This window comes from Etheostoma spectabile, chromosome 2, assembly GCF_008692095.1.
Source record: "Etheostoma spectabile isolate EspeVRDwgs_2016 chromosome 2, UIUC_Espe_1.0, whole genome shotgun sequence".
Taxonomy (NCBI): Eukaryota; Metazoa; Chordata; class Actinopteri; order Perciformes; family Percidae; genus Etheostoma; species Etheostoma spectabile.
This window is the reverse complement of record NC_045734.1, coordinates 8,548,475-8,566,609: the sequence shown is the minus strand read 5'-3', so window position 1 is coordinate 8,566,609 and position 18,135 is coordinate 8,548,475. Positions and strand designations below refer to the sequence as shown.

The window sequence follows — 18,135 nt, the reverse complement described above, 5'->3', positions numbered from 1 at the left end:
CAGACTTCACAGCCTCAGCAACGTCCACCCAAGTGTCCAGAGTCTTTCCCGGTGCTCCATTGTTGCGCGCCGTGGAAAGCTCCACATACACCACATCCAGGTAGGCAATGGTCCATGCGTGGATAGACAGGTCGTGGGGTGGTTTCCAACGGGTTGCAATCATCTTTTTTGCAGCTGTAAGTTCAGCAAATATAGCACATTTCTTAGTTCCAGAGGGTTGAAAGGCTGACAGGTCATTCAAAATCAAAACATTGGCAGTAACAGGCACAGTAACCTTAAACAAGGCAGAGATTTAGGATGCAATATTGTTCCAGAACCGACCAACGGGAGAGCACTACCAGACCATGTGAAGACATGTACCTTGGGCTTTTATTGGGCAGAGCATGCATAACAGGCTGTTCGTTATTTTGATGTCCTACGAATGAAATTGTAGTGAATCTGCTGATGGTCTGGATTGCGATACTTACCATGCCAGTTGAGATAATCCATTTAGGATTCTTATTGCAATGTTAATGACACTTAAGTCATCTTGTATTAATAATGCATAAGAAACACTTATCTTGGCCTGTACTATAGGAACTGACTAATGTTAAAGCTCCAGCAGCTTAAAGAAAAGTCAGCTGCATCAGCAAATTTGGCATTGATATATGTAAAAGTAGAAAGGTATGCTTCTTGTGTTTTTAACTCGTTAAATGTTCTGTATATCAGTGTACTTTGAAGATTGAATCTGAACTTTGGTGGGTGTTTTTATTTTGTAACCTTTTTTTTGTATTTTTTTTTTTTCTTTTTCAGTTTCACTGTGCGCACTGCTCATACTCAAGAGTTTCACAGACTTACACCCACCTTTTTAAAATCTCTAGTACCAGTCTGAGATGCTCCACTGGAGCAGTAAGGGCCTTGCTCAAGGGCATCACACAGGTGGTAATGCAGAGGGTGAAAATGGTGCCTTTCATTTCATCCCCACTCAGACTTTTACTGCCAGTTGTGACCTGTGATGATTTAAATATGAAACACGTTGTTCAATCAAACACTGTTTAAAAGCTGGTTTTATTTTGAGGGTCCAGTACCTGAACCAGAAATGTTATTTTGACCCATGCAAGCAAAAATGTTGTAAAATGACTCCTCCATTTGTCCAGTAAGTAAAATCCCGGATTCTCAAACCTTTCCCCTTCCGGTCACTACAGTAATGGGCGGAGAGCCTGAACTGATTCCTGAGGCCACCAGGCTCAGTCCCCATCGGGCTCAGACAGGGATTACAAACTCTGGTTTCCATCAGCCATGCCCAGCTCTCTTGTGCACAGCCAGTTATTTTCATTGCAGCAGTGGCAGGCTGGGGACACCGGCTCCATTATTGGTACTCTGGTTTCTATGCAGCCAACACACAAGGGTGGGACTGGATACACAAAGGGCTGTTTCACTGTGTCCTACTCAAACCGAGTTTATTTGTACTGTGCTGCTGCTCTGTTTACACCCCATTATTGTTGATAATGAGCCAATCCGGAAGCAGGAAATGATTTTACCCGCAAGATATCTTTAATAATAAATACTTTTAATGTAACATGGTGAACAAGTGCCGTCTACACAAATAAGATTAAAACTGCTGTAAAAGGAAACACTGGCTTGTACCATACAGTCCCTGACAAAAGTCTTGTCGCTTGTGTACAAATTGACCTGACGTGCCGCTGAAATATATTTCTAATCAATTTATTTACAAGAAATGGCTTTTTAATCCACAACGCTTTGTAATAATGCTTCAGTGCAAAAAAAACTGTCAAATATTCTAATATCACAGCTTGGTAAAGCCCATTGAGTCAATTTTTGCAAAGACAAAGTGTTGTCGCCTTGTCATATGACTTCACCTGGGACTAATAATGGATCAATTATGCTTAGGTGTTTAAAAAACAACCCCGTACACTAGACCTTCACATCAACTGCAACTAGACCTCTTAAACAGCCTAAGATCACCCTGAGACTAAAGTTTTGATTATCAAGAGGCTGAGACCAGATCCACTGCTGAGTGGCGACACCTTCAATGTGTCTCAGCGTCAAGTACAGAGATTAAAAAAACATTTGAAGACACTGGGACGTTTTTGACAAGCCCAGGTTCAGGCAGACGCCGCAAGACAACTGCTCGAGAGGACCGTTTGTTGGCTCAAAATCCAGCCACCCATTTTCCACTGCAGCAGAGCTCCACCAGACCTGGTCCCCTGAAGTCCCTGTGTCAACCTGAACAGTTGTCGGATTCGGTCTTGAATGGCCCCATGGTTGAATCAGTGCCCAGAAGCCAGCACTAAACAAAAGACAATTGGAAAACTGTGTGGCATTTGCCAAGGCCCACACCTGCTAAAAGGATGGACGCTGGGAAGTGGAAGAAAGTGGATTTTCAGATAATCTTCTGTTGATTACACCACAGTTGCCGCAAATATGGCAGGAGTCCTACTGGAGCCCGCATGAATCCAAGATTCACCCAGAAAACAGTGAAGTTTGGTGGCGAGAAAATCATGGTCTGGGGTAACATCCAGTATGGGGGGTGTCAAGAGATCTGCAGGGTGGAAGGCAACATCAATAGTCTCAAATACCAAGAAATCTTAGCTACCTCTTATATTCCCAACCATAAAGATGACAAATTCTCCAGCAGGATGGTGCTCCATCGCATACTTCCGTCTCCACTTCAAAGTTCCTCAAGGCGAAGAAGATCAAGATGCTCCAGATTGGCCGGCCCGTCACCAGACATGAACTCATTGAGCAATGTGGGGTAGGATGAAAGAGGAAGCATGGAAGACCAAACCAAAGAATATTGATGAACTCTGGGAGGCAGCAGGACTGCTTTCCTAGCTATTCCTGATGACTTCATCAATACGTTGTATGAATCCTTGCCAAACCGCATGGATGCAATCCTCAAGCTCATTGAAGCATACAGATATAAATTTGATCTCACGCACCGCTATAATTTGCTGACATATTTTAGTATTTGCAGTAAATTTGTTCAATTTATTTATAGGCGACAAAACTTTTGTCTTGCCAAAATTTGACCTTTCTGTCTTGTTTAAATGATAAATCTTGTTTCAGTGAAACTATTTATTTCATTGCTTTGAACATCATTTCGGAGGGTTTTAGCTTTTCATATGAGCTATTTCTTACACCAATTGATTAATTAAAAGTCAAGTTAATAGCAGGTGTTTCTACAAAATAGATAAGCGACAAGACTTTTGTCAGGGACTGTAGGTCAAGAGTCCACATTATAGCACATATACGTTCTCTGAGTGGTAATGCTTAACATCCTCTTAGTCAACATAAATGCTTTTTAAATCCCAGTGATCAATTTGCTTCTTTGTTGTATTTTGTTAGTTTCTGTCAATCTCCACTTTGTGGTCTCCATCAGTCAGGTGTGTAGCAGTGTTTGTCATGTACAGATTTCATTTGGATGGGCCACTAATAAAGAGTGTTATTTCTTCTTTTCAAAAAGAAATACAGTTTAAATTGCAGGCTGATCATTTGGTGCATTCATATGCATGTAAAATAGTCTGTTTAAAAAAAAAAAAATAATAATAATAAAAAAGACTTGTCTAATGTGTTTAAGTGTCTAGCGTCTGGAGTCTTCAATTCAAGAGTCGATCGCCATATCAAAATGTATTTACCCATGTACACACCTGGTAAATGTGTCATTCCCCACCTCAGCATTATTGACTGAATTTATTGATTTGTACATCTTCACACAAATAGATGAGACCAATTTGTTAAATCTGCCGGAAGGTGTATCAGTAGAATGAAAAGCCTTTTATAATTTGCTGACAAAGTATAAAAGTCACAAAGGCTTTATTAGGTGATTGGTATAAATATCCTGCCCTTTAATAAAAGCTTCCCACCATAAACGTCCTTATCTCATAACACTTTATTTGAAAGCTTTCTACAAGCTATGGCTTTATCTTTTCCTAAATTCAGTTGGCTGCAAAGCTGTTCTTGCATTAAAATCAAGTGCTATGGTTCTAATTTATTTAGTAAGTAATATTCCACTTGCTTCTTATTGTAGGTGGTGAAGATCCTAGAAAAGCATGATCCCCTGCGCAGCAGCTCCACTCTGCCCTCCCTGAGTGTGATCAACCTCAGCGCTGGCTCTGGCGGCAGCCCTCGTTTTGGCCCCATCCCCGGAGACGAGGCGAGCGCGGTGCAGAACTATGTGGAGCACATGCTGTTCCTGCTGATAGAGGAGGAGAGCGGTCAGGGCGGCGCCATGGGCCCCATTCTGGAGTTTGTAGTGATGGAGAACGTGATGGAGCGCCTCTTTGTGTGGAGCCTCCGCAGGGAGTTCACAGACGACATGAAGCTGGAGCAGCTAAAGATGTACGAGATGCTGGTGGGCCAGGCGCACCAGCCCCTGCTGCATCACAAGCCCATCCTGCGGCCGCTCATGATGCTGCTGTCGTCTTGCTCGGGCACCGTGGCGCCTCAGGTCGAAGGCGAGCTGGTGCTGCTGCTCAACCAGCTGTGCTGTGTTCTGGCAAAGGACCCTTCCATTCTGGAGCTGTTTTTCCACACCAGCGAGGATCAGGGAGCCACCAACTTCCTCATCTTCTCCCTGCTCATCCCCTTCATTCACAGGGAGGGCACAGTGGGCCAGCAAGCCAGAGATGCACTGCTGCTCATTATGTCGTTGTCTGCTGAGAACCAGCGAGTGGCCAAACACATCGCAGAGAGTACCTACTTCTGTCCGGTCAGTCCCAAGTGACGAATTACCTTTCCTTCTCTTTTTCTCTTGCTCTCAATTACTTGGTGGTTTTTAGTATCTGTGAATCTCTCCAGACTCAGTCCCTACGTTTTTTTTTGTTTTGTTTTGTTTTTTTTAAACTTCCTTTCTGTATTAGGAATTGTTCACTCTTATTATCTGACAGCCACTCTAAAATCCCAGAATTTTCAGTGACCCAGGGCATCATAATCTGGCAAAAAATATGAAGATGAATTTATAAAGCCACCTGAAGCTAGGTTTAACCATCTCATTGAATGTTTATTAATGTCAGCCATTCATGGCATGGTTGCAAGATAATCCTATGTAAATAAAGCCATTGAACTACAGCTGCAGACATCGCAATGAGAAATAGCTTTTGATGCGATGCCAGTTAAACAACTGGAGTCTAAATTTAATTGGTTCCACTGGCAGGCTACAAGGATAATCCTATAGAGAATGTATACATCAGTGCAACGCTAATTATGCACTCATCTCACAGTTAAATTGGACTGTTTTTGAAATCCCACCCTGTTAATACGTAAAATTTACATCTCTAGGAAAAGACAGAAATCGTATTACTGTCAATGTGTTATGTGGAAAGCCTGCTGACATTAATGCATTAATTAGTAACCTCATTACCATATCATGCTATTCTAGGAAAGTTACTGGCAATAACTCTTTTCTACTCAAATATTTATAGAGATGACCTGTAGGAGGTATAAATCCATATATACATACGTTGTCTTAATGTGCGTGGAGGAGGAACAGACGAGGAAATTTAGGCTGCTGCAGTGCTGTGCTTACATCTGAATTACATTATTCAAATGGAATCTTAATTAATTAATGATTTACAAAAGCATTTTTGCATGGTAGTGAGCAGTAAAAAAAAACGTAATAAATTTGTTGTGTCAAGCTGAAAGTAAAACTGGCAGCCAAAGATATATCATTTATGTCATGTACACTACCTCGTTAATGTTTAATGAAGCCCGTAATTCTCTCTGTAATCACTATGTGAGATTATTTTTCATTAGACTGTATATGCTAGCTGAGTAGCACCCAGGTGTCTAGCAGCTGGGTGTTTTTTCTACACTACAATTAAAACATTTTAAAGGCCTAATCTTTCTGACAGTGTAGTTTTTTATTTTTCTGTGGAGGCCAAAAGCTGGACAGCATTATAGAGAAATAAAATTGGGATTTGGCATCAAAAACATCTTTTTAAGCGCTCTAAAAAACTAACGTAACTGCTTTGAATATCCCTTAACATCCATCTTACTGTATAGACAAAAGCTCTGTAGTTACTGGTAAATTTATAAAATGGAAAATGTTATAACAAAACTAAGCCATACTGGCTAGCAGCTATGCTGTGCTGTGAGCTAAATTTTAATGTTTACTATGTTCACCTTGTTAGTTTAGTGTGTTAGCATGCTAAAATGAGCCAACAAAGTACAGTTGAGGGAATTTCATTATAGCAGGAACTTATGTTTTTGATGACATAATGAATTCATAAAAGAAACTTCATCACCGGCATAGTCCTGTGGGATCCCTACTGTTATTCCATGGCAATCCATCTCATAGTTGTCAAGATATTTATCTCAAAACCAGTGGCACTAGAGGAAAAGTCAGAGGTTCACAAAACCTATTAGAATAAATTATGTGGGAACCATGAATGTGTACATTTTTTGCCAATCTATTTAGAAGATGTTAATACATTTTACAGGATGATTGAAAACCTTGGCCTGTGGTTAAATGAACCAATAGTCAGTGATAGTCACAAAACTAGAATACTGTAAGGTCTTATTCAATGTTGACACCTCTCTCTCTCTCTCTCTCTCTCTCTCTATCTCTCTCTCTCTCTCTCTCTCTCTCTCTTTGTCTCCTCAGGTTCTGGCCACAGGGCTGAGCGGCCTGTATTCCTCTCTGCCCACAAAGCTGGAGGTTCCCAATGAGGAGTGGCACTGCCTGCACAAAGAGGACTGGCTCCAGATGCCATCCCTCGTCCAGTTCCTCAACTCGCTCGAGTTCTGCAACGCTGTCATTCAGGTGAAAACGTGTGACTAGACTGCATGCATGAGGCTCTGCCAGATGAAAAATGAATTCACACACACACATGCTAAATGGTTGCAACCTTCTGCTTGACTACAGTCTTGACTAATCTGTGCCTGTTCCCAGGTAGCCCACCCTGATATCAGAGACCAGCTAGTTAGCTACATCTACAACGGATTCCTCGTGCCTGTCCTAGCACCAGCTCTACACAAGGTCGGTACTCTTCTTCCTACCACTCACCTCCATGTACTGCCTCCCTTGGGCAAGTATATGCTCCTTTTGTAGCTAAACTTATTGTTGTGGATGGCGTTTTAGTAAATTACAGAAAAGGGGAAACATGTTAAGCACTTCAACATAGAATGTGTGTCTGGATGAGACATAAATAATAGGAAGACCAATATAATTGGGAAATTTGATATTGTAATTAATTTGGGAGGAGGGGGAGATAAGTTGCACATATTTAAAGGAATATTTCATTTATAACAATTTGGAAAAACTAGAGAGATGAGAAGATAGATACCTTCACCATCATATCTGTCCATTCCGTATAAGCTGCAGCCAGGAGACTGTTAGCTTAGCCTAGCACAAACACCAGAAACAGGAGTAAAAGCCTAGCTTGGCTTTGTCCAAAGGTTAAAAAAAAAAATATGCTTGGTTAAAAAAAACGAGATGTAACGCATCAATGTTGAATACTCAAAAGTAAAAAATAAAATGATAATAAAAAAAGTGGCACACACATCTTCAAGACAAAGTTGACGAATCTCAATTTCACCAAATTATGCCAGCCATGTCCAACAAACATGCTAACGTTTTGGCCTAGTTGCCTTTATTAGAGCATCAATATAATGGGTATATTAATCCATACTTCAGATGTGCCTGTTTTTTTCTTTGCACAAAGCCAGGCTAGCTACTTCTCAACGTTTCAAGTCTTTGTGTTAAGCTAAGCTAACTAGCTTCTGACTGTAGCTTTCTGTTTACCACACAGATATGAGAGTGCTACTCATCTAACTCTAGGGCAAAACTATTGTATGTATAAATTTGTATACATACAATAGTATACAAATTTAATACCGTAATACATTTGTATAAAAATATCCTCATAACCTATTGCTATATTCTGAACTGTTTTCAACAGATTCTTCACTGGCATGATTTTAAAAACACCCAATTAACTGCTGACTAATAATTCCTTCCTTCCTCTGTGAAGTTGACCCTAGAAGAGGTGATGACAACCACAGCATACCTTGACCTCTTCCTGAGGACGGTGTCTGAGCCGGCCCTGCTGCAGACTTTCCTCTCCTTCATCCTCCTCCACCGACATGACAGCGTCCACATTTTAGATACTCTAGTCAGCCGCATTAACACTCCCTTCCAGGTACAGGACCAATCAAGCAAACTGCCAACACGTGTGTCTTAAACACACACATATGCATGACTCATGTTTAATAACTCCAGAAATGTCAGCACCAAAGCTGGCAAATTGTTACCATGGTGATGCTCAGTTGCAGCGACACATCCCTGTTAGCAAAGCAACTGATGCCAGCACTTTGAAACAGTCCTGTGTGTTGGAACATCATTTTCAAACCATTAAGATGACTAAGTACTGTGTTCTTTACATTGCTGTTTGACTGTGTAAATGGATCGACGAGTTCCCGCAGTGTTTGCTAACAGTCGGCTTTGGCAAACATGCAACTCAGTGAAAAATAAGAGACATTTTTCATCTTGAGCCAAATTAAACATTGACTCACATGCAAATATTCCACATTTCAGCTATATTGCTGTTTGCTTTTACCTTTTGATGTTTAATAACTTAAAAAATTGGCACTTCTTTTGTAGTCATGAGCTTCATGCTGGTATAGGCTTTCACCTTTTCAGCCTTTTGAACAAAAACCAACAAAGAATAGAATTCTTTTTTACAAAACACTTCCAACCTTCAACCTTTTTTTTCTTTTCTTTTTTTTTAAAGCAAGAATAAAAGCTAATGTCCATCAACACTTCCCAGAGCCTGAGGTGACCTCTTCAAATTGCTTGTTTTTTCTGACCAACAGTCCAAACTCCAAATATATTCACTTTACAAATACATAATATAGAAAGATGCAGCAATTTCTTTTTACATTTGAGAGGCTGGGACCAGTAAATGTTAATTTTGCTTTGACAATGACAAAATTTAATAAATTGTCAGGGTAGTTAATTTTTGTTTCTTGGCTAATCGACAGATATACTACAGCAGTAGTATAACAGTCCTCAGTTGTTGTAATGTGTTTAATTGTGTTTTTCCATTCAACTCTTCAGTTGGGCACTGTGTCACTGGCACTTTTCCACACTCTCATTGGCTTATACTGTGAAGATGTGATGCTACAGCTCATACTGAGGTGAGTGGCACACACACAGACTATTCTCCAGTTATAAAGCATGGTACATCTAATTGGTTTAAGGCATTACTTTTTTACCTCCCACCATGCAGACTTGTGTCAGCATCTGTTTGCTCACCTCCCCCCCCCCTCCCCATACTCTCTCCCCCCTACGACCACCCGTTGGTTTTCCTAATAGGATCTGTTGCTATCTACCTCCCCAGGTACCTGATCCCCTGTAATCACATGATGTTGAGTCAGAGACGTGTTGTAGGGGAGAGGGACTTATACTCTGTGTCGGCAGCCAAGATCCTGGCGCTAACACCGTCGTGCTGCTCTCCTGATCACAGCCCCCCGCCCCTCCGACAGCTGGACTCCATCCTCTTTACCAAGGGCGCAGAGACGCCCAACAAAACCAGCACCACAGGTAGGTAGGACAGGACCAAATTCTGTCTGGTTTATTACAGCTTGGATCATATTTTTGCTGTTTTGGACATCATTTCAATTGGTTATGATAACATTGTAGCCAAAGTAATTGCTCAGATCTGAGAACAGGGAGACATTGCTATAATGAAGACCAATGAGACGAGAGCATACCATAGGATCACACAGCTTGTAAACAAGCCAACAGTTTTGACAGATTATCTAAACCACTTTATATTTGGAGGTGAAAAGGATGAGAATGATGGCCAAAACTACTAAAAGAATATCCCTGTTGTAATAAACTAGAAATGTCCTTAAGGAGTAAATGGACTAAATAGAGTACAGCTAATTATTATCTAAGCTGAAAGGCATGGGGAAGCAGTGACGTAGTAAGTTGGATAAATGCCCTTCTGTCCTATTTTAGGACCAGTTTCAGAATGCATCCTCACTTCTGAGGTGTCCTTGTGCATGAGAGAGAGAAAATCTCGGAAGTTTTTAATAAAGCTCTATCAAAGAAAACTTCATTTTTCAAGGACTGTATGTGCTATAGATGATAGCCAAAATGAATGACTGCTTTTCAGTCACATTTGTAATGGGTTTTTATGGATGTTTTTTTGTTGCTTTATAATCCGCTTCAAGGAGAATTCATCCAACAGATTTTACTATTCATAACCCCATTTGAGTGAGTGCATGTTATAACCTCAGTAAAATTGGTGTGCAGTCATAACAAACGGAGGGAAAAATAATTGCTGCAGTTGGAGTGCTAAAACTAAAAAAAAGGGATAATAAAGAGTCATTTATTAACATTGCATATTCCAAATCTGTGCAAACATGGTTTTGAGTACAGCAAGGTGTTGATCTGTATTTATCTGGGACATGAACATGGGATGATTATGCGTATCAGACAGGGAGATTTCCTGCTGTTTCGCTGTATTGCATCACTTTACCCCCTGTAGCTACATGACAAACTCATTACTTCTGCTTTGTGTGAGCACTGTTCTGAAGTGCTCCATGACAGCTTTCATCAACATTTCCATTTTTGTTTCTTCCCAGAGAAAAATGAGAGCTTCTTAGAAGAGGATGATGGCTCAGGTAACTCCTGCACCATCGGCTCAGAAATCCACCTGGATGTCAGTTATCTTCATTACCTCTACGATGCCCGTCTGAGCATCAGCAGCTGCATAAGGGCCTGCCAGGTCTGGTCAGCCCGGTACGACGGCGAGGACCCCCCTCCTGAGAAATACCAGCCCGGCGTCCTTGAAGAGCCGGGGCTAAAAGGAGGGCTTACTCAGATGGCTTTCAAGAGACTTCCACAGCCACGAGCGCCGCGCCCTCGACCCTGCCCATCGCCGAATACAGAGCGGCCTTCCATCACCCAAATGGAGCTGGAGTGGGACGACAGTTATGATGCGTGCCCGGTGCAGACCGATGAGGCTCCTGTGGAGAGTAAATCTGCACAGCAGCCTCCTGCTGAGCTCCCAAAGCACATCCAGGAGATGAGGAAAACAGCCATAATGTTGGTTAAAGGCTCATATATTGAGGAAAGTGAGTTCCAGGACGACGTCATGGTGTACAATCTTGTTGCCAAGAAAGACACCAGAGACGTGGAACACGACAGGCTCAAATCCAATGGGTCCGATTCAGAAGAAGCCCGACCAGGCTCAGCAGAAGTTCCCTTGCAGAACGGACTCAGTCTAACACTCCCAGCCTCTGCGATGGCTGATAAAGATAGCTTGGACACAAAGATTTTAGATTTGAATTCCCATCTCCAGATCACCACAGCTGCTGAGTCGGGTGATGACCTTTTGGCTCAGTATGAGGAGCTCATTCGTACTTTGGACACTGAAGCAGATAAAAAACAGATCAAACCTAATACAGAGTTGACAATGCCTGTCACACCTGCAGAGGAGGAGGATGAGGAGGATGAGATGGATTTTACCTCCTTCTCTGCTGAGACACCAGAGCCAGAGAAACTGCAATCCCCATTTGGGGCCAAGTTTGTCAGTGGAAGTGCAGGTAGAAGCCATTCAGCACCTTTTACTGGTGAGTAAAGGGACATCTTTGCTCTGCAGCCGCCTCACTATTTACCAAAACTTACAAGCAGACCGCACAGTTAAAAGATTCTTCATGATTCTTCTCCTTGCAGGTCCATTTGTCAGTGTGCTGTTGTCTCGTCTGGAGAACATGCTGTCTAACTCGCTTCATGTCAACTTGTTGTTGACGGGCATCCTGGCCCAGTTGGCGGCCTACCCTCAGCCTCTCCTGCGCGCCTTCCTCCTCAACACTAACCTGGTCTTTCAGCCGACTGTTCGCTCTCTTTACCAGGTAACGCAAATATGTGCAGCCTGGAGGGATTTCCTCACGTTGATAAAAGGGAGAACATTTAGGTTTCCAAGCATCACTGCCAGATGTTGAAAGATGCAGTTCATACAATCAGTCCTGAGTAAGAAAAAGTAAAAACTGTTTTCCATGTGTTTATGTAAAACTGAAGGGATCCTTGATTAATACAGTCAGGCTATTTAGCTTTAATTTGAGTAAATACTGCAGATGTGCACACACAGTAATCCTCAGTTTATTTTCTGTTTTGCTTCAGGTACTGGCCATCGTGAAGAACCAGATAGAAGAGCAGACTGCCACCAGAAAAGACTTCCCAGATCTGATCACTGCCGCCCAACACTGGCTGCTGGCCAGGGAGACGTCATTCGTGGCAACAGGTGACAATGCACCCACATCTATGGGTTTTGCTTCTATGCCAGCTATGGTTGGAACGTGTGTTTTGTGCATAGCTCCATAGCTGTGGGAAAAATGTATTATTCAAAACATTCTTATTCAAGTGGGTTTTATTCCAGTACATGTGCTGACATTTAAAAGAATGGTTTGACATTTATATGCTATGGAAATATGCTTATTTGCTTTCTTATTGAGCGTTTGATGAGAACATTGGTACCTTTTTTAATGTCTGTTCGGTGAATATGAAGCTTATTCAATGGCACAAAAAAGAACACGTAATTTTGACACACAAGATATGTGTTAATTAGTGAGCTTTAGAGGTAATGGTACGCAGCTTTTTTTCACCTTTGGTCAGAGTCAACTAGCTTTTTTTTCCCCCCCGTTTCCTGTCTTTATGCTAAGCTAGGCTAATTTAACTGGCTACTGGCGGTGGCTTTATATTTCCCAAAATGTCAAATTGTTCTTGTAAGTTGTCATGTATTCGCAACACCACATTGGCACACAGCACACACTTGTTTGGGCTTGCGAGACGACCAAAGAGTTGTAACGTTACGTTTTGAGTGGATGGTGAGCGCAAGACGCCAAAATAGATGCCAATAAGATTTTGAATGGAAAGTTTACTTTTTAAAAGTGGCCAAACGGTTCCATTGACAAGACCAAAGATAGCTGTGTTTCATTGTGAACTGAGCTATCATTGCAGCAGTCCAGTCTGAAATACCACTTGATGGCCAAGCACACAGCTGATGTGAACTCGCCGCCCCCTCATCAAAGTATTTTTTTCCCCGTTTTATTGATGGACAGTGTTACATTGTGTGAGAGATTATTTGCTCCAAGTGAGAATGTTACGTGTGAAATTGAACACTACAGTAGGCTATATGCCAATGTTTAATAAAAAATCAAAACATTTACACAAAGCAAGCCGATCCACTTTTCCATGTTGATAACAGCATCAAAATGAGAAAAAATAACGAGACAAAAAGAAATTAAGGGACATAAAAATGTGTGATCAATTGCAAGTTAACTATGACATTAATGCTATTAATCGCAATTAAATATTTTATCGTTTGACAGGACTAAAGATAACAAATTTATAATACATTCAATAGTGGACTCTAGCTATCAATTTTATAATGAACTGTATCTTTCAGTATGACAGATGGCTCAGGATAAGTGTTATTGGCTTGATTTACTCCATTGATTTTTATTGTTTTTATTTTGAAAGTGTTTTTGATGGAAACCTGAAACCCTGCACTGTTGAGTTCCTAAATCTCACTTACATGCCGTCACAAATGGGTCAAGTTCAAAACATCTGCATTAGTTATCGGATGGACTTTGACTTGAATTTTTTAGGCATTTTTAGGCCTTTATTGACACGACAGCTGAAGAGATGAAAGGAGAGAGAGAGAATGGGAATGACATGCAGCAAAGGGCCACAGTTCAGAGTCTAACCTGGGCCCGCTGGGTCGAGGAGCAAACCTCCACATATGGGCGCCCGCTCTACCAGCTGAGCCATCCGGGCGCCCCTTCGGCTTGATTTTGTTAAGCCGTGTGTCTTTGCGGTTGAGCAACAGTTTCAGATAAACCCTGGAGTGTCTGAGGGCCTGTTTTTGAACTGGGTTCCCTGTGGTTTCAGAGTTGTACACAAACCTTGTCGGTAGTTGGCTTTGCGGAAAGATAAGAGCCAGATTTTTCTATGATGGTATATTTAAAGGGAATTTTTCATTTGGTTAACAGGGATACTCTCCTTTCTTGTATGTGGTTAAAGTTTCATATATTTCTTTATTAAATTTTTTCTATTTTATTTTTTTTAAAGCAGCTCAAGCTTAAGATCCTATGTGGCTGAAAATTATTTATAAATGGAGAAATCCTTTATAGGAAAATATTATGTCTACAAAACCATCTTCCAACTCATGCATGGCGTAGACTTTCTGCGCATACACCGTACATGATTTGTTTTCATTTTCTCACTGTTACAAACAAAATCCTCATGTTGCCAGATAACAGCGGCAGCAGACGCCCCATGCACAGCGAGGTGGGCAGGATGTTGAAGAGTTCGCCGCCACCTAAACCCAGAGCCATCTCTCCGGATCGGACAGAAGTCTTCGCTGCCGTCCTCTTCACGGAGTTCCTCAAAGAACTGGCTGCCATTGCACAAGAGCACTCCATCTTATCATACATTCCTATGAAAGATTGAACATGTCCGGTTTGACTCTGAAAGACTTTAAAAGACTCTCTTCATGATGATTTTCAATTTGTTTGTCCTTTTTTTCAAGCACTACTTAATGAAGAAACGTCTCAGATCCAGTGATTTTTTTTTTTTTTTTTAAATTTTTTATTGTAGTTTTATTTATTTTCCCAAGCAAAGATAATCAATTTCTTGTGCTTTTAAATTGAAATTTTCTAGTTCTGTAAAATTCAGTTTGGCAGCCAAGATGGAGGCCCAAACTTTGCCCTGTTTGCTGAAATCTGCACCAGCGGACGACGCTCCTAAGAGCGAGCTCCAGGTCCACCAAACCAAAGACTGTAGAGCAGTGGTTCTTAACCTTGTTGGAGGTACTGACCCCCACCAGTTTCATATGTGCATTCACCGAACCCTTCTGATGATGGCCAAGCGGGGCGTGTCATCAGGAATCATATGAGTCGGGTGTGTGTCTTGACCTCCGCCGAACCCCTGAGACTGACTCACCGAACCCCTGGGGTTCGATCGAACCCAGGTTAAGAACCACTGCTGTAGAGAGATGATTTTAAGCAATCATCAGCCCTTTATCACAGCTCCAGGGCTCTGCCTTCTTTCTGAATGTCTTCTACAACCAGTTCCAACCACAGTGAAGATGTCCGCTGCTCACTGTGGCTGTGTTGAATACTCAGGTGGCCTTTCTGCAGAGTTGTTGCCTCTTTGCCATAGGATTACACACCATATCTGAGCGCTGCGTGGACATTGGAAGATTAACTGTTGTAGCCGGCCGCCATCATCACGCATCAACTTTGTTCCTATGCAACTGTTACATGACTACGTTTTTGTTTTTGTTTGCTGAAACAGGTGGGTCACTTTTGTCTTTAAACTTTTTTGGGTGTTTCCACAGAATGTTTTTGTGTATGATGTACATTGGTTTGGTGTTTTTCTGTTGATTCATGACGGTACCTCAGGAGTCTTTTTAACGCACATTCTGTTCTCTCCGTACCTAAACAGCCTCGGGGTGAAGCAATTCTCCAATGCACTAGTTCCTCACATTAATGGGCTCCACGTGTTCTCCAGACCAGAGCAGAACCACAATCAATCATGCTATATTGAATTTACCTTATTTTAGTGATGCTTTACGATGTACATATTGTAAGAAAAAAAAGTTCTAATGACACAGATCACTATGCAAATTAAGGATATTTTGGGTATAATTAAGTTTTGGATATTTTCTGAATGGGAAGGGGTATTTAAGCTTTTATGAGAGTTTCTATTGCCATATTGTTTTTTGTTGTGTTTTCCAAAAGGTTAAACTAGAGGCTACTTTTTGTGGTTTATCATCTTCTTATTTAGGGGATTGTGTAGGGTGTTTTAGTTGTGATAAGTCTGAAATATCACTGTTAGAGTTGCAATTTTGTATCTGTTGAAAACCATGTCCCATTGTAACAGTGACCGAGGGCAAACCGTCATTATAGTTCCAGCTATTTCACATGGTCGTTTGAGTGAAATTTTGCAAGAGCTACGCATATTTTGTAACAAAACATGCCTCTTCTGTCTAAATGAATTTACCAGCAAAGAAATACGTTATATATTTGTATGTAGTGCCTAAATTATGATTTTAGTTCACATTATTGCCTGATTTTGAATTGTTTCAAACAGGAATCGATGTTTTGGCTGGATCGTGGTCCCTGTAACCTCAAAACTCAGTTTTTCTGTCCCTGAATGATGTTTCACCATTGGTCGGAATGAGTGCGATGATGTCAGTGCTGCGGTTTCCCCTTTGGCCATTGGTCTATCAAATTATATTGGCCTTTCCCCTTTAGCAATCTGCACACAATCCTCTGATTAACTTCCTCAATACAGGGTGGATGTTATTGACATTGTCTGTCGCTCTCTCTTCAGACACCAATGAGTGTGTAGAACAAGTAGGCCTATGTCATTTTGAAAAACAAGGAATCACAGACAGCTTTGACACAAGGCTATTTCTAAATAATATCTAGCAAGTTTTAATTTTCCATCATGTAAAAATTTGGGGGGAAACTCCAGGAGAACAGCAGGGAGAGGGCCAGACAGATCGAAAGCGGTTGGCAGTTTGGCATTTATTAGAATGTGTGTGTGTGTGTGCGACGTGTTCCTCCCTCAAGTTGATATCGCGATCAAATCCTCAGTCAACACTACTAAAGATGAACATTTAATATCTACAGTAGATTCAAATTATAGACACCACCTCTGATAACTCCTATTAATAACCATATTAAGCACACACACAGTCCAGCCACATACTAGCTTTGACCAAGTCTTGGTTTACTTCATTATGAAAAGATTTTGAGATAATGGAATGCTTCGACTAGATCTCACAAGGTAAAAGTACTTTTGTACAAACACAAATTATTACAACATCTGGTAGTCTTGTAAAATGACACAAGGTTGGTTAATGTCTGCATCTAATAAGACAAAGAAACAATTGTGTTACGTTCTCGTTTAAATCCACTCAGTTTCTAATTGATGTTACGCAGGCAATACATTGTCTTTGTGTTATTTTTATATATATATATATATATATATATATATATATATATATATATATAAAGTCACAAAGACATTTACAAAAATCGCTTGGAAATATATATTTATATCAATCAAAGCCATTTTGTTTAGAACTGTTGCATAAGTATTTCTCTGGTAAAAGAATGTCGCGGAGCACTTTATCAGCCTTTTCATAGTACAGTGTCGCGCTACACTGACACCTCAACCAGCACCGACTCTTTCAGTCTTCATTGTGGCATGAAGACGGCTTTTATAACCAAGATTATAGACCAGTTTCTGTCTCAGGGGGTTCTTATTCCAAAGATTCATCCTTTCTGACACCATTTGGCCTCCATAGTTCTGTCCAAGATGTGATAAGGTTGCTGATGATGCTGAGGCCCAAAGGCTTGCCTCTTTTAATAAAGTCAACTTCTGGTAAATAAAACTGGATACATGTAATGTGTTGGCTTGTTGTACCTTCTCTCTTTTTGTTTATTTAAGGTTTTCAAAACAGAAACCCCGCAGTGGTCACCTGACACAATCAATTTATCCTTTTCCTTTCTGCCAGTGGTGGTTTGTGGCTGTTTGATCTCTGGACATTTGACGTCCTCATTTAATACCCTTTTCTTTTCCACACATCCCCCAGAAACGTTTTATTTAAAACTAGGTCTTGTTCTTGGGTGAACTTGAGCTCACATTCTCCATTCACATGCAGTGACTATGAAGTACTGCAGAGAAGGAGAGAAAGCAGAAGAAAACTATGATGGGGAACCTTTTGACAGCTGGTTATTTTTTACATAAAAGATCAATTTCTCTGGCAAGCGAGACGAGGCTAAGTGTTATGCCTGTGCATGAAAGAGCATGAAACTAAATAGATGCTGGATAAACTGCAGAAAATATCTGCATGCTGTCAGACCACAGCCATCCTTTGCAAAACTTTTGGATTATTTAGATTAAAATGAAGCACTTATTATTACTAAATTTAAATAAATGCACTGGGTGTACAAGCCATTTGAGAAAGAAGCAAACTGATAAGGTCAGTTAGCCTTTTTAGTGTCTTAATCTCCCTTTTTTTTTTTTGCATGAGTACTGATCACAAGAGAAGGTGAAGATAAGAAGAGACGCGTTTACGAAAGCCATTTAAGCACTGAAACAAAATG

The 18,135-nt window shown here is 40.9% G+C and overlaps 1 protein-coding gene across 2 annotated transcripts in view; it reads left to right on the top strand.

The window, feature by feature from the left end:
- The window catches only part of fhip1aa (FHF complex subunit HOOK interacting protein 1Aa), a 29,901-nt gene extending 15,313 nt beyond the window's left edge, over window positions 1–14,588 (top strand). For both annotated transcript variants that reach the window (XM_032538974.1, XM_032538982.1), the window contains 10 exons: window positions 4,031–4,711; window positions 6,605–6,763; window positions 6,893–6,979; window positions 7,974–8,141; window positions 9,059–9,138; window positions 9,342–9,544; window positions 10,594–11,583; window positions 11,687–11,865; window positions 12,134–12,254; window positions 14,268–14,588. In XM_032538974.1, coding sequence (XP_032394865.1) covers window positions 4,031–4,711; window positions 6,605–6,763; window positions 6,893–6,979; window positions 7,974–8,141; window positions 9,059–9,138; window positions 9,342–9,544; window positions 10,594–11,583; window positions 11,687–11,865; window positions 12,134–12,254; window positions 14,268–14,464 — 2,865 coding nt within the window. In that variant the 3' untranslated portion in view covers window positions 14,465–14,588. The remainder of the gene's footprint in view (window positions 1–4,030; window positions 4,712–6,604; window positions 6,764–6,892; window positions 6,980–7,973; window positions 8,142–9,058; window positions 9,139–9,341; window positions 9,545–10,593; window positions 11,584–11,686; window positions 11,866–12,133; window positions 12,255–14,267) is intronic.
- Window positions 14,589–18,135: the final 3,547 nt, after the last annotated feature.